General features: G+C 44.0%; 1 protein-coding gene across 1 annotated transcript in view; it reads right to left on the reverse strand.

The window, feature by feature from the left end:
- Positions 1-2,620: 2,620 nt before the first annotated feature.
- Acvr1 (activin A receptor type 1) overlaps positions 2,621-16,827 on the reverse strand; it is a 117,834-nt gene continuing 103,627 nt past the window's right edge. Inside the window, exons 8-10 of the mRNA XM_048425932.3 lie at positions 12,018-12,215; positions 4,574-4,704; positions 2,621-3,869 (exon numbers count right to left, since the gene is read on the reverse strand). Coding sequence (XP_048281889.1) covers positions 3,735-3,869; positions 4,574-4,704; positions 12,018-12,215 — 464 coding nt within the window. The 3' untranslated portion in view covers positions 2,621-3,734. The remainder of the gene's footprint in view (positions 3,870-4,573; positions 4,705-12,017; positions 12,216-16,827) is intronic.

The raw sequence follows: 16,827 nt of genomic DNA on the forward strand, positions 1-16,827 counted from the left end.
TCCCATAGGTTGTCCTCAGACCTCCACAAGCTCATGGTGACGCATGGCCATCCATACAATACACCCAGACACCCACAGATTTTCTTTTTTAAAATGTCTCCTTGATATAACAGTCAAGGGCCCGCTTTGAAAGACTGAGGAAAACAAACGTCTTCTCACCCCAGAGCTCCGCAGTTAGCCCGATGCCAGTGAAGGCAGAAGTCACTTTGGAGAACTGACCTGTAGCTAGAGGGTCAGCTCTGATCTTAGAATTAAATATTCAGTCCTGGTTCGGCAACAGACCTCTTAGGACCTCCGCTTCCTGTGTGGACGTGGAGGAGAATCCACACTGCTTTCTCAGAGGGCGGCTAGGCTTCTTCTCACCTCCTGCATCAATGGGTCAGCTCCCAAATACAAATCACAGGCTGATCAGACGGCTAAGGGCACTGGCTGCTCTTCCAGATGACCTGGGTTTAAATCCCAGCATCCACATGGTGACTCTCAACCCTTTGAAACCCCACCCACAGGGGATTCCACATCCTCTCCTGGTCTCCACCGTCACCGCACACATGTGGTGCAGACGTACAAGCAGACAAAACAACACCCTTACATGTAAAATAAAAAAAATCTTATTATTTTTTTTAATCTTGAGGTTAAAATTCAAATTCAGGGTCAGTGGATTGGCTCAGAAAGCAGAGGTGCCTGCCACCAAGACTGGCAACAGGAGTTTCATCTCTGAGTTCCACATAGCAGCAGAGAAATGATACCCAGATTGTCCTCTGAGCTACATGTATGCACTGTGGCACATGTATACCCCCAAAACAAACATGACAGGCAGACAAACAGATGATAGATGCATATATAGATGCAAAGATAGACACATAGATGTAGTTTTTAAAACATGGTTTTTAAAAGAAAATTCAGAATCACTAAGAGGGAAATCAGATGGGGTCAAAATTACTCCCCCAAAAAGGCCATTCTGAAACTGGAATATAACATACTAGTCTATAAAACTAGATTGGAAGCAGTCAGGCTTAGTGGGTGGGTACCAAATGGCATCACTATTGATCGTCCAAGTCCGGGCTGCAATGTCAGTGATGTACATCCACAGCTCACACTTAGCCGGTGTGAACTGAGACCTTTTCCGCTCCAGGAAAATGACAAGAGCCATTTAAACCATCGTTTTCTTATTCTCTCCCGCGCTGTTTCTTCATTTTCCTGGAATACGTGTACAACACCCACCAGAAAGACTGAGCTGGAAAAGAAAAGTCCAAGGAACTGGTGAAGACGTAGAACAAGCAGAACCCGGATGGGAATACACCCCGAACAGCCCTGTTATAGATCAGGAGCATCTATTCACCAGACCCTGCTCCTGGCGACCCCACTCCTTCCCCACACACATGTGGTATGTTTCTACTGGTAATATGTTCAAAACAACTGAATTTAGCATATAATGCTGATGGTCAGGAGAGCAGCTTCGTGGCTGAGGAAAAAGACGCGAGCAGGAACGTGCCTTCCTGGAACAGACAGCCTTCTGCTGCTCAGTGGGGTTCTGCTTCCATGGATGCCAACAGTTCATCACCATTTATTTAAATTCATTAAACTACATCCCTTTTTTTTTTTAAGTAGTCAAAATCTTAAAAATAAAGTGATTCTATTTAACTGCTGAGTATACGGGCAAAAAAAAAATAGGAAGCAGGTACTCAAAGACACGCATGTTGACTGGTATTCACAGTGGCATTCTTTCAGCCACTCAGCAGCTAAAGATCGGGAGGTTCATCAATAGATGCGCAAGCAATTGAGATGCTGTATGTGCACACATGGAATATTATTCAGCAAGAAAAAGGGAAGTTCAGACATATGCTATACCATGGATAATACTTGAAATCTCTGTGTAAAGTAAGTCAATTTTCACTAAAGAACAAAGACTGCACAATCCCACGAACAAGAAGAACATGATGTGTGTGGTCACACGCACGGGGAGGGAAAGCCGAATGATGGTGTTGGGGTCGATGAGGAGGAGAATGAGGAAGCCTAGCATCCAAGAGATACAGAGGAAATAGATACAGGGGAAATGATTACGTAACCATAGATGTGCTTCATGCCTCTGACCTGCGTGTGCTGTTTATTAAGATAGTAAATCCTATGCAGTGCGTAACCTGAAATAAAATGTCCATTTTCACTCAAAGCAAGTCGAATGTGATTCTACTCTATGAATGCTAACGAAGGCATGAACCACCTATAGAGGACCTTCAGGAGTCCCCATCCCTTTTGGGGGGTTACTCTGAATCCTACCTTCGATTCTGTTGTAGACAGACTCCCAGGCACCGTGGTTCACTGGGACCCTGCACTACACACTAGCCATCCTTCAGTTCAGAATCACAGCCCAGGGTGGAGGGACAAGCAGAGAGGTCTGTTCATACACTTTAAATCAGGGAGACTGAGGAAAAGAATCCAGTTGTAAAAAAATTGTGAGGACCTCAAATTCAAACAGTGAGCTAACTCCTTAGGTATCCAGACTCCTTAATCCCCTTGAAAAACAAATTCAGTTTTCAAATTAGTTTTGTGTCTCTACTACTCCCCAAAGAAAACACCTTAGATTTCACAGATCTTTTGTTCTACATTTTAAAAAGATTCACCATTTGACTTGAAAACAGTTTATTTAATTTATACAAATAACTACTAAATACAAAAAGTAGATTAAAACAAAATAGTTATTTTTTTTTCTGGCAGAGTTTAAATGCACATAATGGATAATTCCGAAGAAGATGCATTTTCCCCCACAGCATTTGGGACTAAAATTCTACTGAAATCTTTGCTTTCTAAATCAGTAATATATTGGGTGGTGTCACATGGGTAATGACTAAATATGTTCTGCATACGAACTGAAAAGAAAGTTACAGTCTACACACATAAAAAAAAAACAAACGTGAAGCACTTAGAATGTGAATTTAACTGATAATAAAAGAAAAATGTCCATTTCAGAGTCTAGTGTTAAAAAACATTTCAGTAATAAAATCATAAGACCACATAAAAATAAGCTTTAACGTATGCATGAAGCAGTTTTGTAAAAACTGCTAGGTGCACAGGTAATAAATAATTTGCAAAGTTGTGTATAAACAATTCCTAATGTTCGCATCGTTGTAAACATCAGCAGGTGTGTAAAATGCAGCAGAGTCTAACATTACATCTTTTGTTTTGTTTTGTTTTTGCCAGATTGAATTCCTATTATCCAGAGACAGACCAGTGGAGTACGCAGCCGATGTTTTTGGCAAGTTGGGTCTTTAAACTTAAGGGTAACAGTGCAAGTGAGGAATGCACAGAATTCCTAGTGCAACAGAGAGCAGTGCGGCCGATATTGCTGATTAAGAATTCACCACCTCCTTGAGTTTCCCGTGGGGAGTGTCTAGGAGACCCGTGAAAGATATGCAAAGCCACTGTCTTAATGCCCAGACCTCTTGCAGGATCTCTCCGTGTTCCTCCAGTCCCCTCCCTTTGCAACCATATCGCCCACCATTAGTCTCTGTGGTGGGGACAGTTCGCCAAGTGCCCAGGTCACAGTTTTTTTTTGAGCGAGGTTAGGGTGGTTTTAGTGTCTCCCCGGAACATGGCTTGGGAGAGACATCTGCCTTTGTCAAAGCAGCCACTTCGGGAGGGAGACCGATGGGTTCTGTTCTGACAACTGGTCAGGCCAGCGTTAGGTCCCAGCTGGACAATGACAGTGTTGACTCTTCCTTCTTGACACCGTGAAAACGTCAACAATCAGTTTTTAATTTGTCTAGGGAATTATCGATTTTGGTCAAAGTCTTTTTGATGCGAAGAGCTGTGAGTCTCGCCGACGGGTTCTGATACCAACACTCTTTCATCAGTTTCGCCAGAGAAGTTAATGTCTAAGGAGAGGAAAGAAATATCACACAGACTGACTCCCTGGTGGGCCTAGAGACTAGACAGATGTTGTGTCAATTGTTTTGAAGAACCTGTAGGTCTTGAGAAGCTGGCCATGCTATAGCCATCTTCTTTAAGGAAGTACTCAAGGCCTTAGCCACCAATGAGGAAGCATTTATGAGCTTCTTTTGGTCTCCTAGTACCACCAGCTCTTTATCAGGCAAATGCCATGGGCCAAATCAGAGCCCTTGCATTTTATGGCTGCTAAAAGTCATATTACTAACCCAGTGATGAGAGTGAAATCTTAGGATTTAGTGTGCTACTAACGAGGAATTCAATCAAGCTCCTCGGCATCGAACACCCTGCTTTTAGAATCTCAGGTAGGCAGAGATAGTCAAGAGTTAATCACCATCGCTGCCTCTGATTGACACATGCAACCGCAGCTTTAGGGCAACGGTAATGAGTGATCCCGTTTTCAACACTGGTCACACATGGACACCCATGGGAGTGTCACCCATTAGCAACATCTGCCAGATTGTGCTTCTTCAAGAATTACAGTGCGATCCAAACCTATGCAATTAGGCTCCTGGATCCTACATAACACTGTGTAGGAGAAGAGTCAATGCACAGTGCCCATGAAATTGATGCTAAGAGTCAGGAAGCTAACAGTGGCTGGGATGAACTAAAACTAATAACATAGCATGCTTACCGGATCTGAGAACCATCTGTTGGGTATGTTTGGCCTCTGTTGATCCACACAGACAACTTTCCTCATATCTTCAAAACTTGGGTCATTGGGAACGACATCATAGAATGGTGGCTTGTAATCTTCCACTATTCCTGTGTATGACAAGATAAAAACTGTGTGGGTTAGCAGAAGAGTACACCTCCCCGCAGGGTTTCACTGTCGTGTGTCATTGTCATGAGTTATGATGTGACAGGATAAAGCACCAGCCACCACTCTCCTATGTCAAAGCACCTTTGGAAGCCACAGGCAGGTCCTAAAATAAGTTGAGACAAAGGCAATAAATATATACCCTGCAGGAACTCAGAACGAGATGAAGACTAAAAATCCTCTCATGAACTCGCAAATACCACAAACCATTCCGACACTGTCTACAAAGAACTCACAACCGTCTGTAATTTCAGTTCCCAGGGAATTCACACCCTCTTCTGACCTCCATGGGTCTCTCTCTCTCTCTCTCATACACACACACACACACACACACACACACACGTTGCACAGATACACATGTAGGCAAAATACTCATACACATAAAATTACATTAAAAAAATCTTTTTTAAAAGTATCTGCAAACACCTGGAGGCAAAATAACAAATCAAGACCATCACCCAAGCAACCTTTCGGTTATGAACTTAGTTTGTCAGAAAATTCAAGGCTTTCAAATAATCTCTCCCATCAGGGACACACAAATAGCATGACCTGAGACTGTCACTTCCCAGTCACTCACGCCCCACATGGCCATGTCCTCAAGCTACCAGAGAGAAGCCTCTGTTTGGTAGCTAGTGCAGCTATTATCAGTACCTGTCTTTTCACAAAGAAAGCAAATTCCGCAAATCAATTTAAAACCTCACCATATGGAATCAGCAAAGTAACTGTCCTCTTACAGTCAGGGAACCAGGGAAATTACTGCTTGGTTTCCCCTCACCAACCATGCGGTCAGTGACTAACTCAGCTGCTGGCCCTTTTCCTTCCTCCATGGAACTTACTTCTATTCCTAGACACACAGGGTGGGGGGGAGGACTGTTGTAGAGGACAGAAGGAGGCTGTGAGTAAAAGGCATAATTAAGCTTTCCCCGTTCTTGCAAGCCCCCTAAAAATGCTTCAATTCCCTGTTCCTTTGTCGCAGGGGTTAGCGAGAATCCACTCACACCAATTTCGCATAAATACAAGTCCCTTATGCAGAAGCCCAGAGCTGGGGAGCAGCATCTGCTCTAGAAACACTACAGGGTCTCTAAACCTCACAAACTCCAGAGTTAATTTTTAAAACGGCAAGTAGTCCAAATTGTATCTTAAAGATTCTAGTTGACACTTCATTAATGCTAAATAATGTAGCCATGTTGTGTAACTGAATCTGTGATGTGGATCCAAACGAAAACCTTTCCAGGCAAATATCAATTGCTCCTAATGGGCATAAACCTCACGGGAAGCAGTTACACCATCTCCAAATCTTACTTATTTCTCTTGTAAGGATCCCTGAACACGTTGAAGCAAGAATGTCTTCACCCTTCTGTACTTGGGAAACCACTCCAAACACAACTGAACATTATGTGAAAAAAGAACTTCCGTCTTTTGGGGGGTCGCATACGTTCACAGGAAACAGAGAGCCAGGGGCCATTCACCATCTCTCCATTTATCCATGGACATACACTTCAAAGCCAGGCTTCATCTTTTAAAAATGTAGCATAGGCTGGTCAGTAGAGGCACACGCCTTTAATCCCAGCACTCAGGAGGCAGAAGCAGGCAGATCTCTGAGTCTGGTCTAAAGAGTTCCAGGACAGCCAGGGCTACACAGAGAAACCCTGTCTTGAACCCCCACTTCCCCCGAAAAAGGAGTAGCAAAATTGTTTGCTATTTGCGGGTAACTTGTTCAGTCAGTACTAAAAGGGTTATATAAATATGAGCAATAATACAAAGTTGAACTTTTTCAGTAAACTAACTTTCTCTCTTTCTTTTTCCTTTATATAACATCTTGAATAAAAGTATCTCCAAACCGGGGTGTGTGTGTGTGTGTGTGTGTGTGTGTGTGTCCATGCTGGGGGGAACTATTTACACTGAGCTACAAGCCAACACCAGGTAATGTTATCCGCACGCCATCTCCCTTTTGGTTTTGTTTTATCAGTTTTATCTTGCTTTATTTGAGACAGCGTCTCTCACTGGCCATGAGCTTGACCAGTGGACTAGGCTGGCTGGATAGCAGGATCTGGAGATACCCCTGCCTCTGCCTTCCCCAGCACTGGGATTACAAGCATGCCCCATCATGCCTAGCTTCTCTACGTAACTTCCTGGGATGGAGCTCACATCCTCATGCAAGAGCTACACTATCTCCCCAGCTCCACAACTCTTTCTCATGCCACTAAATACTTTTACGTGGAAGGGAGAAATTCTCTTATGTTTATGTGTTAGCTCCTACATTGAGTCAATCGTCATTTGATCCCCTTAACTAGAGACTAAGCCCGGCAGCAGGGATACAGAAATGAGAGCGATGTCATACCAATGACCAACAACAAAATAATAGGGGGAAAAAAAACGGATGAAAAGAGAATCATTAACTAACATCAGAGACAGGAGCAATGGGACTGAGCTCAGAGAAAGAGACGCCGTGTGGTTTCCTAAGTAGTTTCTAGAAACTGGGTGTCACGGAAGCAAAGATGCTCCAGGCAGGTGGAGGAAGGCAAAGATGGGTAAGCTGTGAGACAGAGTCAGAGGTCAGGAAAAGAAAAACTACCAGACGATGAAGGCATAAATGGATAAGGCTAGTCATGCGGAAGGATGTCACCCAAAGGGCCCTGGCCCTCTCAGCCCTTCTTCATGCCAAATAAGCAAGGGAGAAGTTTTGGGTTCCAGAACTCTGAGGATCTCTCAGTAGTGGCTAAGGGATTGTCGTCCTGAGTCTTGGAGATGGGGGACCAGAAACCCACAGCTGACAGCTCTGAAGGCAGGCAGGGGAAGCCCAGCTCTGCTCCACCGCAGGTAAAGGACCCTGTGACAGCTGTGTCATCACCCATTGCCTCCAGTGCAATTCATGCCGTATGGAACCATGGAACCATACTCAAGGTACTCAAAGCCCAGTCTTGGAGGGTTTTTTGTTTTTCGGGTTTTTTTTTTTTGTTGTTGTTGTTGTTTTTGGAAGTCAGAAGCAAAAGTCAACAGCCTGTAATAGAGTACTATGCAGTTAGGGATGGTTCCATTATCAAGCCATGTTATCTTATGATGTCAGAGCGGAGAGACGCGAGTCTAAGATAGCTTCATGACTGCTCCCCAGTTAGAGCTGCACATCACTCAAACCTAGAGGGACAAAACAACAGAGCTGAACTGTGGATGGCTCTCGAGAAGAGGGGTCGTGCGCTGAAGGCCAGGCCCACTACAAAAGACACCAATATCTGTCTTAGAGGAAGTAAGAAGAAAACCAAACAAACAGCTTCTCACAAAGTTCTGGTGCCTCCACGCTATTTCAGCATGAGGCCAACTGATGGTCCTCCTCTGTTTAGCAACTCCAAACTGGGGACACAAAATTCCAGGAAACTGCAGGGACAAAAATAATCCTTCCTCCAGCCTCGCCTCCGCATTCCTGTCCCCAGTCACTTCCCTAAAGGTTAAAATGAACAACCAAATAAAAGCTTTCAAATTTCAAAAAAAAGTATAAATATGAATATTTTCCCTGGGCTGATTCATCTGCTCAAACCTTAGTGCGCACTAAGGGAGTGAAGTCACATCATGATGCATGCTGGACATCCAGCGTTGTCATGGCTCCCACACACAAGCCACTGTGCTCAGGAACAGAAGCACATGGGGCTCTCTGGCAAACTCAAGGGCTCATTAGAATAGGTTTCCCAAACTACATGTGCCAAACATACGTTTAGTTTATTCTAAGTATTTCCTAGTCCCCAGCCCATGCGATGCAACTTGGCCAGCCAGGGTATTTTTTTTTTCTGTGATGCAATACCTTTTGCAAGGATTTTTATCACAAAATAATTAAAGTCAGGAAAATAGGAGGGCTCCCCCAGAGTCTCCCTATAGGCAGGGAAATGGGGGAACACGTGGAACACAGGGGAGGGGGAGAAGTAGACAGTAGGAGGTGGGGAAGATCTGGAAGCTTCTGGAAACCTATTTCCAGTAGAAAGGAGCCAGGAAATGGCAGTCAGTGTCCTCCCTATGCAGCAGGCAAATAATAGTTGCTTCACGGACATGATCACACTTAACCGACATGATCTCTTCATGGTGGTAGTTGGTGGCACTATCAATATTTTTCAAATGGTGAAATGAGTCTAAATAGTAGTGTCATAGTATAATATGAGAGCCTGGGATATTATTGATTCTCCCATCCCAGCAGGCTCCACCCACATAAGCCTCTGTGTGTCTTGCCTGAGAGCCCTGGTTCCAGGCATCAGAAAACAGAAACACTCAACAGGAAGCAAGAAGCCACCAAATGCCACAGAGGCACATGGCTTTATCCTCTAGACTACAGATGCTTGCTGGCATTGCCACCTCTGCCTTCTCAGGACGCCTCTAGTCCAATGTGCACGTTCAAACCCTGGACATCGCATTCTCTAACTCAGAACCCCTATTTTGGAGTTCCGGGGCTGAAGCCCAGCAGCATCTCGGCACGAGCTGGCACTGATTCTGATGCCTACTGCAGCTTTCACTGCTTCTCCAAGCAAACCCCTGCCTTTAGTTCGTATGGAAATCCACACAGGAAAGGTGGGGAAACCCCGCTCTTCTCTAACGATTCCAAACTCACTGTCAAAGTACTAGCACCAATAAAATCCAAAAGATACTACTGAGAAATTCTTGATCGTGAAAATGGACTGAAGTCTCATTTCCTATACAGAAACAGCATGAGGTTTATTACTAGTAGGAAATAAATGTGAAATTCCAATAAAAGCGCAAAATATGACATATTTTAATGCTCATGGTCCACTTGAGGATCACTGCTCCAACAGAACTATCTGGTCATCAATTTTTATAATAGACTCTGAAATTCAAAGGACATATAATTATAATAACCCTTCTTAATGTGAGGTGTTCATATATTTAAATGAGGCACATTTTATACACAATAATTTAAAAATATATATATTATTTTAATGACAGTTCCTAAAGGTGGTAAGAAAGTGAAATAGGTACATTGTACCCTGGGGTGAAGGAAATATTGTAAATTAGGACAACCCTTATGGAAAGTAATTTGGCAATGTGTGCCAAGCCATAAAAACATCCATATTCTGACCTATTAAATCCACTGCTTTTAAGATGAGGACTTAAATTCCCCAAATGAAAAGTTACATGCACAAAAAATGTCTACCATAGGCCTCAAATGGGAGACACAGGATGTCTAGCAATCGGGGAATGGCCACACTAATAAAACACCACATGACCATTTAAAATAAGAGCGGAGATTAACTCAAGAGTCACAGAGAAGAGAAAGATGATCGTCAGCACATTGAAACGAAGTGGAGAAGGGAATGGAAACCATGAGCAGAGGAGCGAGGAGAGGGCAGCATTTCTCCTGCTTTCCGCTCTTCTCACCTTTCCTCTCGGGGACTAGCAGTGGCTAAAAGAAAACAGGGTTTCAAGAAGCATTGACTAGTCTCAAGTCTGAGTTTAGGCACACTAATTTGAGTGTGTGTGTGCACGCACGCACATGTGTATGCACCTATTGTGCGTGCATATATGTGCATGTGTGCATGTATGTGTATGTGCATGTGAGTGCATATATGCGTGTGTGCATGTGTGTGTATGTTGTATGTGCATGTGAATGCTCATGGGAGAAAAGGGACTAGAGAAAAAGGAAAAGGTCAAGTTAGCCATTTCTAGGAAGTTCAAACTTGCTTTAAAATGAGAGACAAGATACCCTTATCTCCCCTTAAACACCACACATCACAGAACAGAAGCTCAACCCACAGCATCTTGGGAAATAGCTAGACGCCTAACCCACGATGCAAAGGAGAGACCAATAAATCACAAAAACAACCAAAACATTCTCCCTTCCCCTCCCAGCCACAGTTTTCTGCTTTTTTTTTTTTATCTTCCCAAAAATAACCTTAATCACAGGATCTAGCAAGCAACCTAACATTTGTTTGGCTGAATTTCAAGCAGATGACTCTAACTTCAAGCTGACTACTATTAATCACAGCTGATCTTTCAAGTCATTTGGGTTGACGCTTGTGACACAGACATAGGGCACATTTGTGACACAGTCTTACAAAGCCCACACCATGCATTCCTGCCTAGCAGCCTGATTGGCTCTGGGCTATGAACCCGAAGCTGGGAACCAGCTACTGTGCTGGTCTATGGATACCAGATTTCTCCTCTCTGGGGTAAGTTCCCCAGCACACTGTTTATTCTGGTACCAACCCTCTAAATGCTCTTGTTAAGACAGACTAAACGAGCCGGTGGCGATGGTACACGCCTTTAATCCCAGCACTTGCAAGGCAGAGGCAGGCAGAGCTCTGTGAGTTCAAGGCCAGCCTGGTCTACAGAGTGAGTTTCAGGACGGCCAGGGCTACGCAGAGAAATCCTGTCTCAAACCCAAACAAATGAAAACAAGCAAACAGACAAAAAGATGGCTTAAGCAGAATTTGGCTTTCCCCCTCAGTTCTAAGGCAACCGCAGATGACTGGGGAAAGGTGAGGAAATGAAGTCCATGTGCAATCTCAGGCAAAGTTCAGAACTTTATAAACCAGCTAGGCAATCTTTCTGTCGCAAACTGATCTCAAGCGCGTCAATGGCACTCACTAAAAGGCAGTGGATTGAGAAATAATTACCAGAAAATGTCCACGGCTCCATAAAAAAGAACTTTCAAGTTACAGTTCACAGATGTTTAGTCTGAAACCCTCGCCATAATGTCCTTTGAGACATTTCTATCTTAAAAATGGACACACTGATGTCACAGAAAATCCTATCATGAAGCCCATGCTAACGTCAGCTACTGTCCACTGAAACTATATCAAATTACTCAACCCCATTTTTTTCCACAGGATGTCTTAATCTCTGGCCGTTTCTCACAAAAATTGTAACTACCACACAATCTCGGTCCTTAGGAAGAAAACTATCAGTGGATGGTAGATGTAGCAAAGATTTAGATTTCATGTCTTATTTTTAGAAGACTTCAGAACTGGGATCCCAGTGGTTTACAGGAAGATAAAATGACTTTTGAAAATTGAATAAAACTTTAAACATCATTTTCTTCACTCTTTTTTTAAAAATAATTTATTTAACTTCATTTTATATGCATTGATGTGAAGGTATCAGATCCTCTGGAACTGAAATTACAGACAATTACACTTCAGCCACCAGAAGTCAGACAAGCAGGTTCACTGACTCAATGAACAACGCGGCTGCCATATTCCCCTGTGCCTTTTGACCACGAGGCATCAAGAGACCACGGACAAAGACAATGCCATACACTTACCATTGCTCACCATCCGCCTGGCCACTTCCCACAGAACAAGGCCAAAGGCCCAAATATCGACCCTCTTATACGAATCAAAACAATCCACTTGGATAGTTTCATCTAGAACTTCGGGAGCCATGTAGCGCTTGGTCCCCACACGGGGGTTGTTTCCCACGTCAAGCTGATTGGTGCTCTGGGAATGCATCACTGCTAGGCCTAAAAGGAAAAAGACAACAGCATGATTAGCTACTGCGTTCTTCCGGCAGGGCAGCTGAAGGAATTTAAAACAACCCCAATCATCAGCGCCCTCTGGTGGCGAGTGTGTCACTGGCGTTAGACCTAGAATATCCCGAATATTACCCCAGATAGGTGTAACTTTGGGCATGAGAGCAGGAAAAAGTACTAATTTCAGAAAGATTATGAGACTATCAAATTAATATATAAAGATCCAGAAGATATAAATTTTTGTAAATGCAGACCAAAACACGAAAGCAATATGAGGCCATGTTTGAGGCCGACGGAAAAACAGGCTCATACATGTTCTATGCAAATCTCAAGGTGGCTTAAAAATCAGCAAATTAAACGCTCAAACACCACCACTTCTCCCACTGATCTCCAAACACAAATTTTTGACAGTGCGAGACCATAAGCCTGAGGGTAATTTATTGTTCCATAAGGGGCAAGCTACGACTGGTTCTGTATATGCCCATAGGGGCAGCCGCTTATCAGAGCAATCAGGCTGGCTGAACCCATGGGCCTTCCCCCTGGAATCATGGGAACAGATGGCGATAAGCTGAACCTTGACTCAAAGTGCATCTCTCTCGTTAAATGGTTCCAAAGCACTTAAACCATGGCTCGTTTCTGAATTCCTCAGTCAATTAGAGAGACCTGCCTTTCCCTGCTAGCCACTGGGGAAAGACAGATTTGTGTGTGGCTTATTTGAGGATGGAATTATTTATTGATGCATAAATAGACCATCTTAAAAATGATTGCTATAACACTCAATATAATGAGAAATGCCAAATAGGATCAAGATGCCCCGGGAAACTTTGCGATCCTAAGGCGCCTTGGAAATCCCTCCAGCTATCTGCGGTGAATGAATTCTTCAGGCCATAGTGTCAAAGGCATGACTCCACGTGAGGCCAAAGAGAGCACCATTTTGCCCTTCATAATTGGCCAAGATTTTAGCAACTGCCTTCATCTAAAACAGAGTGGGTCCTCTTTCTCTGTCTGGGCTGTTGTGAACATTCGCCAAACCATATATGCTCCTCCGCCATTCCTAGAGCCACAGTCAAAACATCAGCCTGGTGTGCAGGTGCAGGTGAGACAGACCGGCCATGGCAGCTGTGCTGACTTTAGCCACATTAATAACAACAAAAGTGACCGTGTGTATCTTTGAAAACAAGGGCCCGAAAGACAGAATAAGAAGTTTTCTTGCTTGTTTTCTTTGGCCCATTCATTATGCTAAAGGACAGTAAACAGCCCCATGGAGAGGCCTATGTGCAGGGCACTGAAGTTTGCAGCCAAGAGCCATGTGGCTGCATCATACTGGAACTGGCTCATTTTTACCACAGCAAAGGCTTCCAATGACCAGGGCCATGACCAACAGCTTATCAGTGTACACCTACACTCCCAGTTCTAGGGAGGCAGGAGAATTTCTACACGGTTCAAGGCCAGTGAGTTCTAGGTCAGCTAGTAAGATAGTGCAAAAAGGGAAGGAAGGAAGGAAGGAAGGAAGGAAGGAAGGAAGGAAGGAAGGAAGGAAGGAAGGAAGGAAGGAAGGAAGGAAGGAAGGAGAGGATGATAGGAGGGGAGGGGAGGGGAGGGGAGGGGAGGGGAGGGGAGGGGAGGGGAGGGGAGGGGAGGGGAGGGGAGGGGAGGGGAGGGGAGGAGAGGAGAGGAGAGGAGAGGAGAGGAGAGGAGAGGAGAGGAGAGGAGAGGAGAGGAGAGGAGAGGAGAGGAGAGGAGAGGAGAGGAGAGGAAAGGAAAGGAAAGGAAAGGAAAGGAAAGGAAAGGAAAGGAAAGGGAAAGGAAACAATAGAAGCCTCCAGAAGATGCTGAGTGCTAAGTTTTACAGAGAATCCCTTACCTACTAGCAGGCAATTATCACTATAAAGAAAAAAAATGTAATCTGTAAGCCTTGACTGAATGGTTACTTGGGAAAGACAGGAAATAACTAAAGTCAAGTATCATGGCACACACCCGTAATACTCTAGCATTCAGGGGTTGAGGCAAGAAGATCCCAGACTAGGCTACAGGAGGGTCCAGGCCAGTCTGGGTGACATAGTCAGACTCTAGTGGTTTTTAGATGAGACTAAACTGTGATTTTGGAAGAGATATATTTTTATATGGGGGGATAAATTTTGAGATATTTAGTAAATAAAATGTTATAATATCTGTCACACACACCCCAAATGAGTAAAATTACACAACCACAGAAGGAAAATATAATAAAAAGTTCAATTTTGAATCTAAGAGTCATTTTAATATTCCTTCAAGCTGGGTGGCAGTGGTGCACACCTTTAATCCCAGCACGCAGGAGGCAGAGGGAGGCAGATTCTGAGTTCAAGGCCAGCCTGGTCTACAGAGGATGTTCCAGGGCAACCAGGACCCACACAGAGAAACCCTGTCTCACAAAACAAACAAGGCCAGGTGGTAGGGTGCGCACCTTTAATCCCTGCATGTGGGAGGCAAAGACAGGTGGATCTCTGAGTTCGAGGCCAGCCTGGTCTCCAGAGTGAATTCCAGTACAGCTAGGGTTGTTACATAGAGAAATCCTGTCTCAAAAAACTAAACAAACAAATAAAAAAAAACCAAAACAAAACCTAATATTCCTTCAAACCATTTATGTGATGTTTTCACTTATTTGCAAGTATTTTTCATAATAAAATTTATTTTTAAAGAACAAATTAATTAAAATCTTATACGCTTAACTGTTTTTAATAACAAAAAAAGTTAGAAAAATCAATTGGATATAGTCCTTTCAGCAGCATGATAACAGAACACCGTTCCTGATGAGTGGTCCTTAATTTCAGGGTAAACCATGAATAATTACATGCAACTTCCAGCCTTTAAGGGGCTGTTTCCTACACAACATTACTGGTCTCGGGCAGTGACTCAGTAGCATGGGTTTTTGCCACAGCTAATGTACCTAATTGGAAGGCTTTGTACCAAAAAATGTGGCTGAACCATTAATTAGCTGGACGAAATCCCCCACCTCCTTCCTGACCCAGTCCCATAAACCAAAGCCTAGAGCTTCCCTATTATAACCGCAGCCCTCACCGGAATCCTTTCTTCTGAGGCATTTCCAGCAATGTCTGAACCCTACCACAATCCTGTGAGGTGGGCGCGACTGGTGTTGAGGTACATGAACAGTGCTTGTGAGGGCACCAATGTTGTAGAATTGAGAGCTTGGCATTAAGCAGTAGGGCCCCCCTTTGGCCCTTGGGCAGAGCATAAGAAGTGTCGGCATTTGAGGCAGGTGAGCACATAAGTAAATAAACAAGCAAAAATGCAGAGTGAGTGACAGAATTTGCACACAAATCACCGTGGCTCCAAGAGCCATGAGAGAGCCGTGCAAGTTTTCTTCACAACTCAATGGCGGCACGCGGGTTCGGAGCCACACCCGTGCCCTCGCAAAAATACTGACACGAAGTGACTCGAAGGAAACGGATTTCCCTAACCTGTCAAATTCTCAGATTTGAAAATCGAACAAAAGTATATTAATCTTACCACACAACTAAAGCTAATTCTGTCTAAACCTTTCTTCGGAATGAGGCATCATAACGACACCATTCGGTTATTATTAGGACAACCACGCAGTCAAAATCCTAAGGGTTTAGGGTAGAGATTAGTTTGCAGAGTTGCCACTATCCGGGAAGATAGTTTCATCTGTAGGACAACTGAAACTCCGTCGGCAGACCCAAAACCCTGGAGGGTGGCGGGGCTCCAATTCCACGAAGGACAAGTTACCTCATGGCTCGCTTTCTCCACATGATAACTTTGCTTTGGCAGCTGAAGTATAACTTCATACGCCATTTTTAAGACAAACCAATCCATAAAATATTTAGCTGTTCACCTACTTTGACACAAAAGTTTGTGAAATCAGAATGCTACAGTAGTTGTCGCAGATGAGGGTGGTGGGATAAAGACGGAGCCTACTCTAAAAAAAATAGTAAGAAAGTCTCGGCAGAGATTGGGGTTTACAGCTTCGGTCAAACTCTGAAAATATAAAGTCTGGGTGTTTCAGGATATGTAAATTGTACTTGAAGGGGGAAAAATGAATGAACAAATAAGGTGCTTTACTGAACGGCATATTAGTTTGAATGGCGAAGTTGTCAGAGCAAAGGATTCTTTCGTCTGTAATTTTTTTTCAATGCTCCAAGATTAACATGAACTGATAGATGGACAGAGGAATGCACGGTAAGGATGAGAGAACTGTGAAATGTTAATGGGAGATATAGTGATCCACACACAGCTGCTGGTTAAGGGGGAGATGCGAGTGGTCCACACACAGCTGCTGGTTAATGGGGAGATGTGAGTGGTCCACACATAGCTGCTGGTTCATGGAGGAGATGTGGGAGATGTAGTGGTCCACACACAGCTGCTGGTTAATGGGGATATGTAGTGGTCCAGACACAGCTGCTGGTTAATGGGGAGATGCAAGTGGTCCATACGCAGCTGCTGGTTAATGGGGAGATGTAGTGGTCCACACACAGCTGCTGGTTAATGGGGAGAAGTAGTGGTCCATACGCAGCTGCTGGTTAATGGGGAGATGTAGTGGTCCACACACAGCTGCTGGTTAATGGGGAGAAGTAGTGGTCCATAC

Source organism: Myodes glareolus, chromosome 21 (assembly GCF_982192425.1).
Source record: "Myodes glareolus chromosome 21, mMyoGla1.1, whole genome shotgun sequence".
NCBI classification, from domain to species: Eukaryota; Metazoa; Chordata; class Mammalia; order Rodentia; family Cricetidae; genus Myodes; species Myodes glareolus.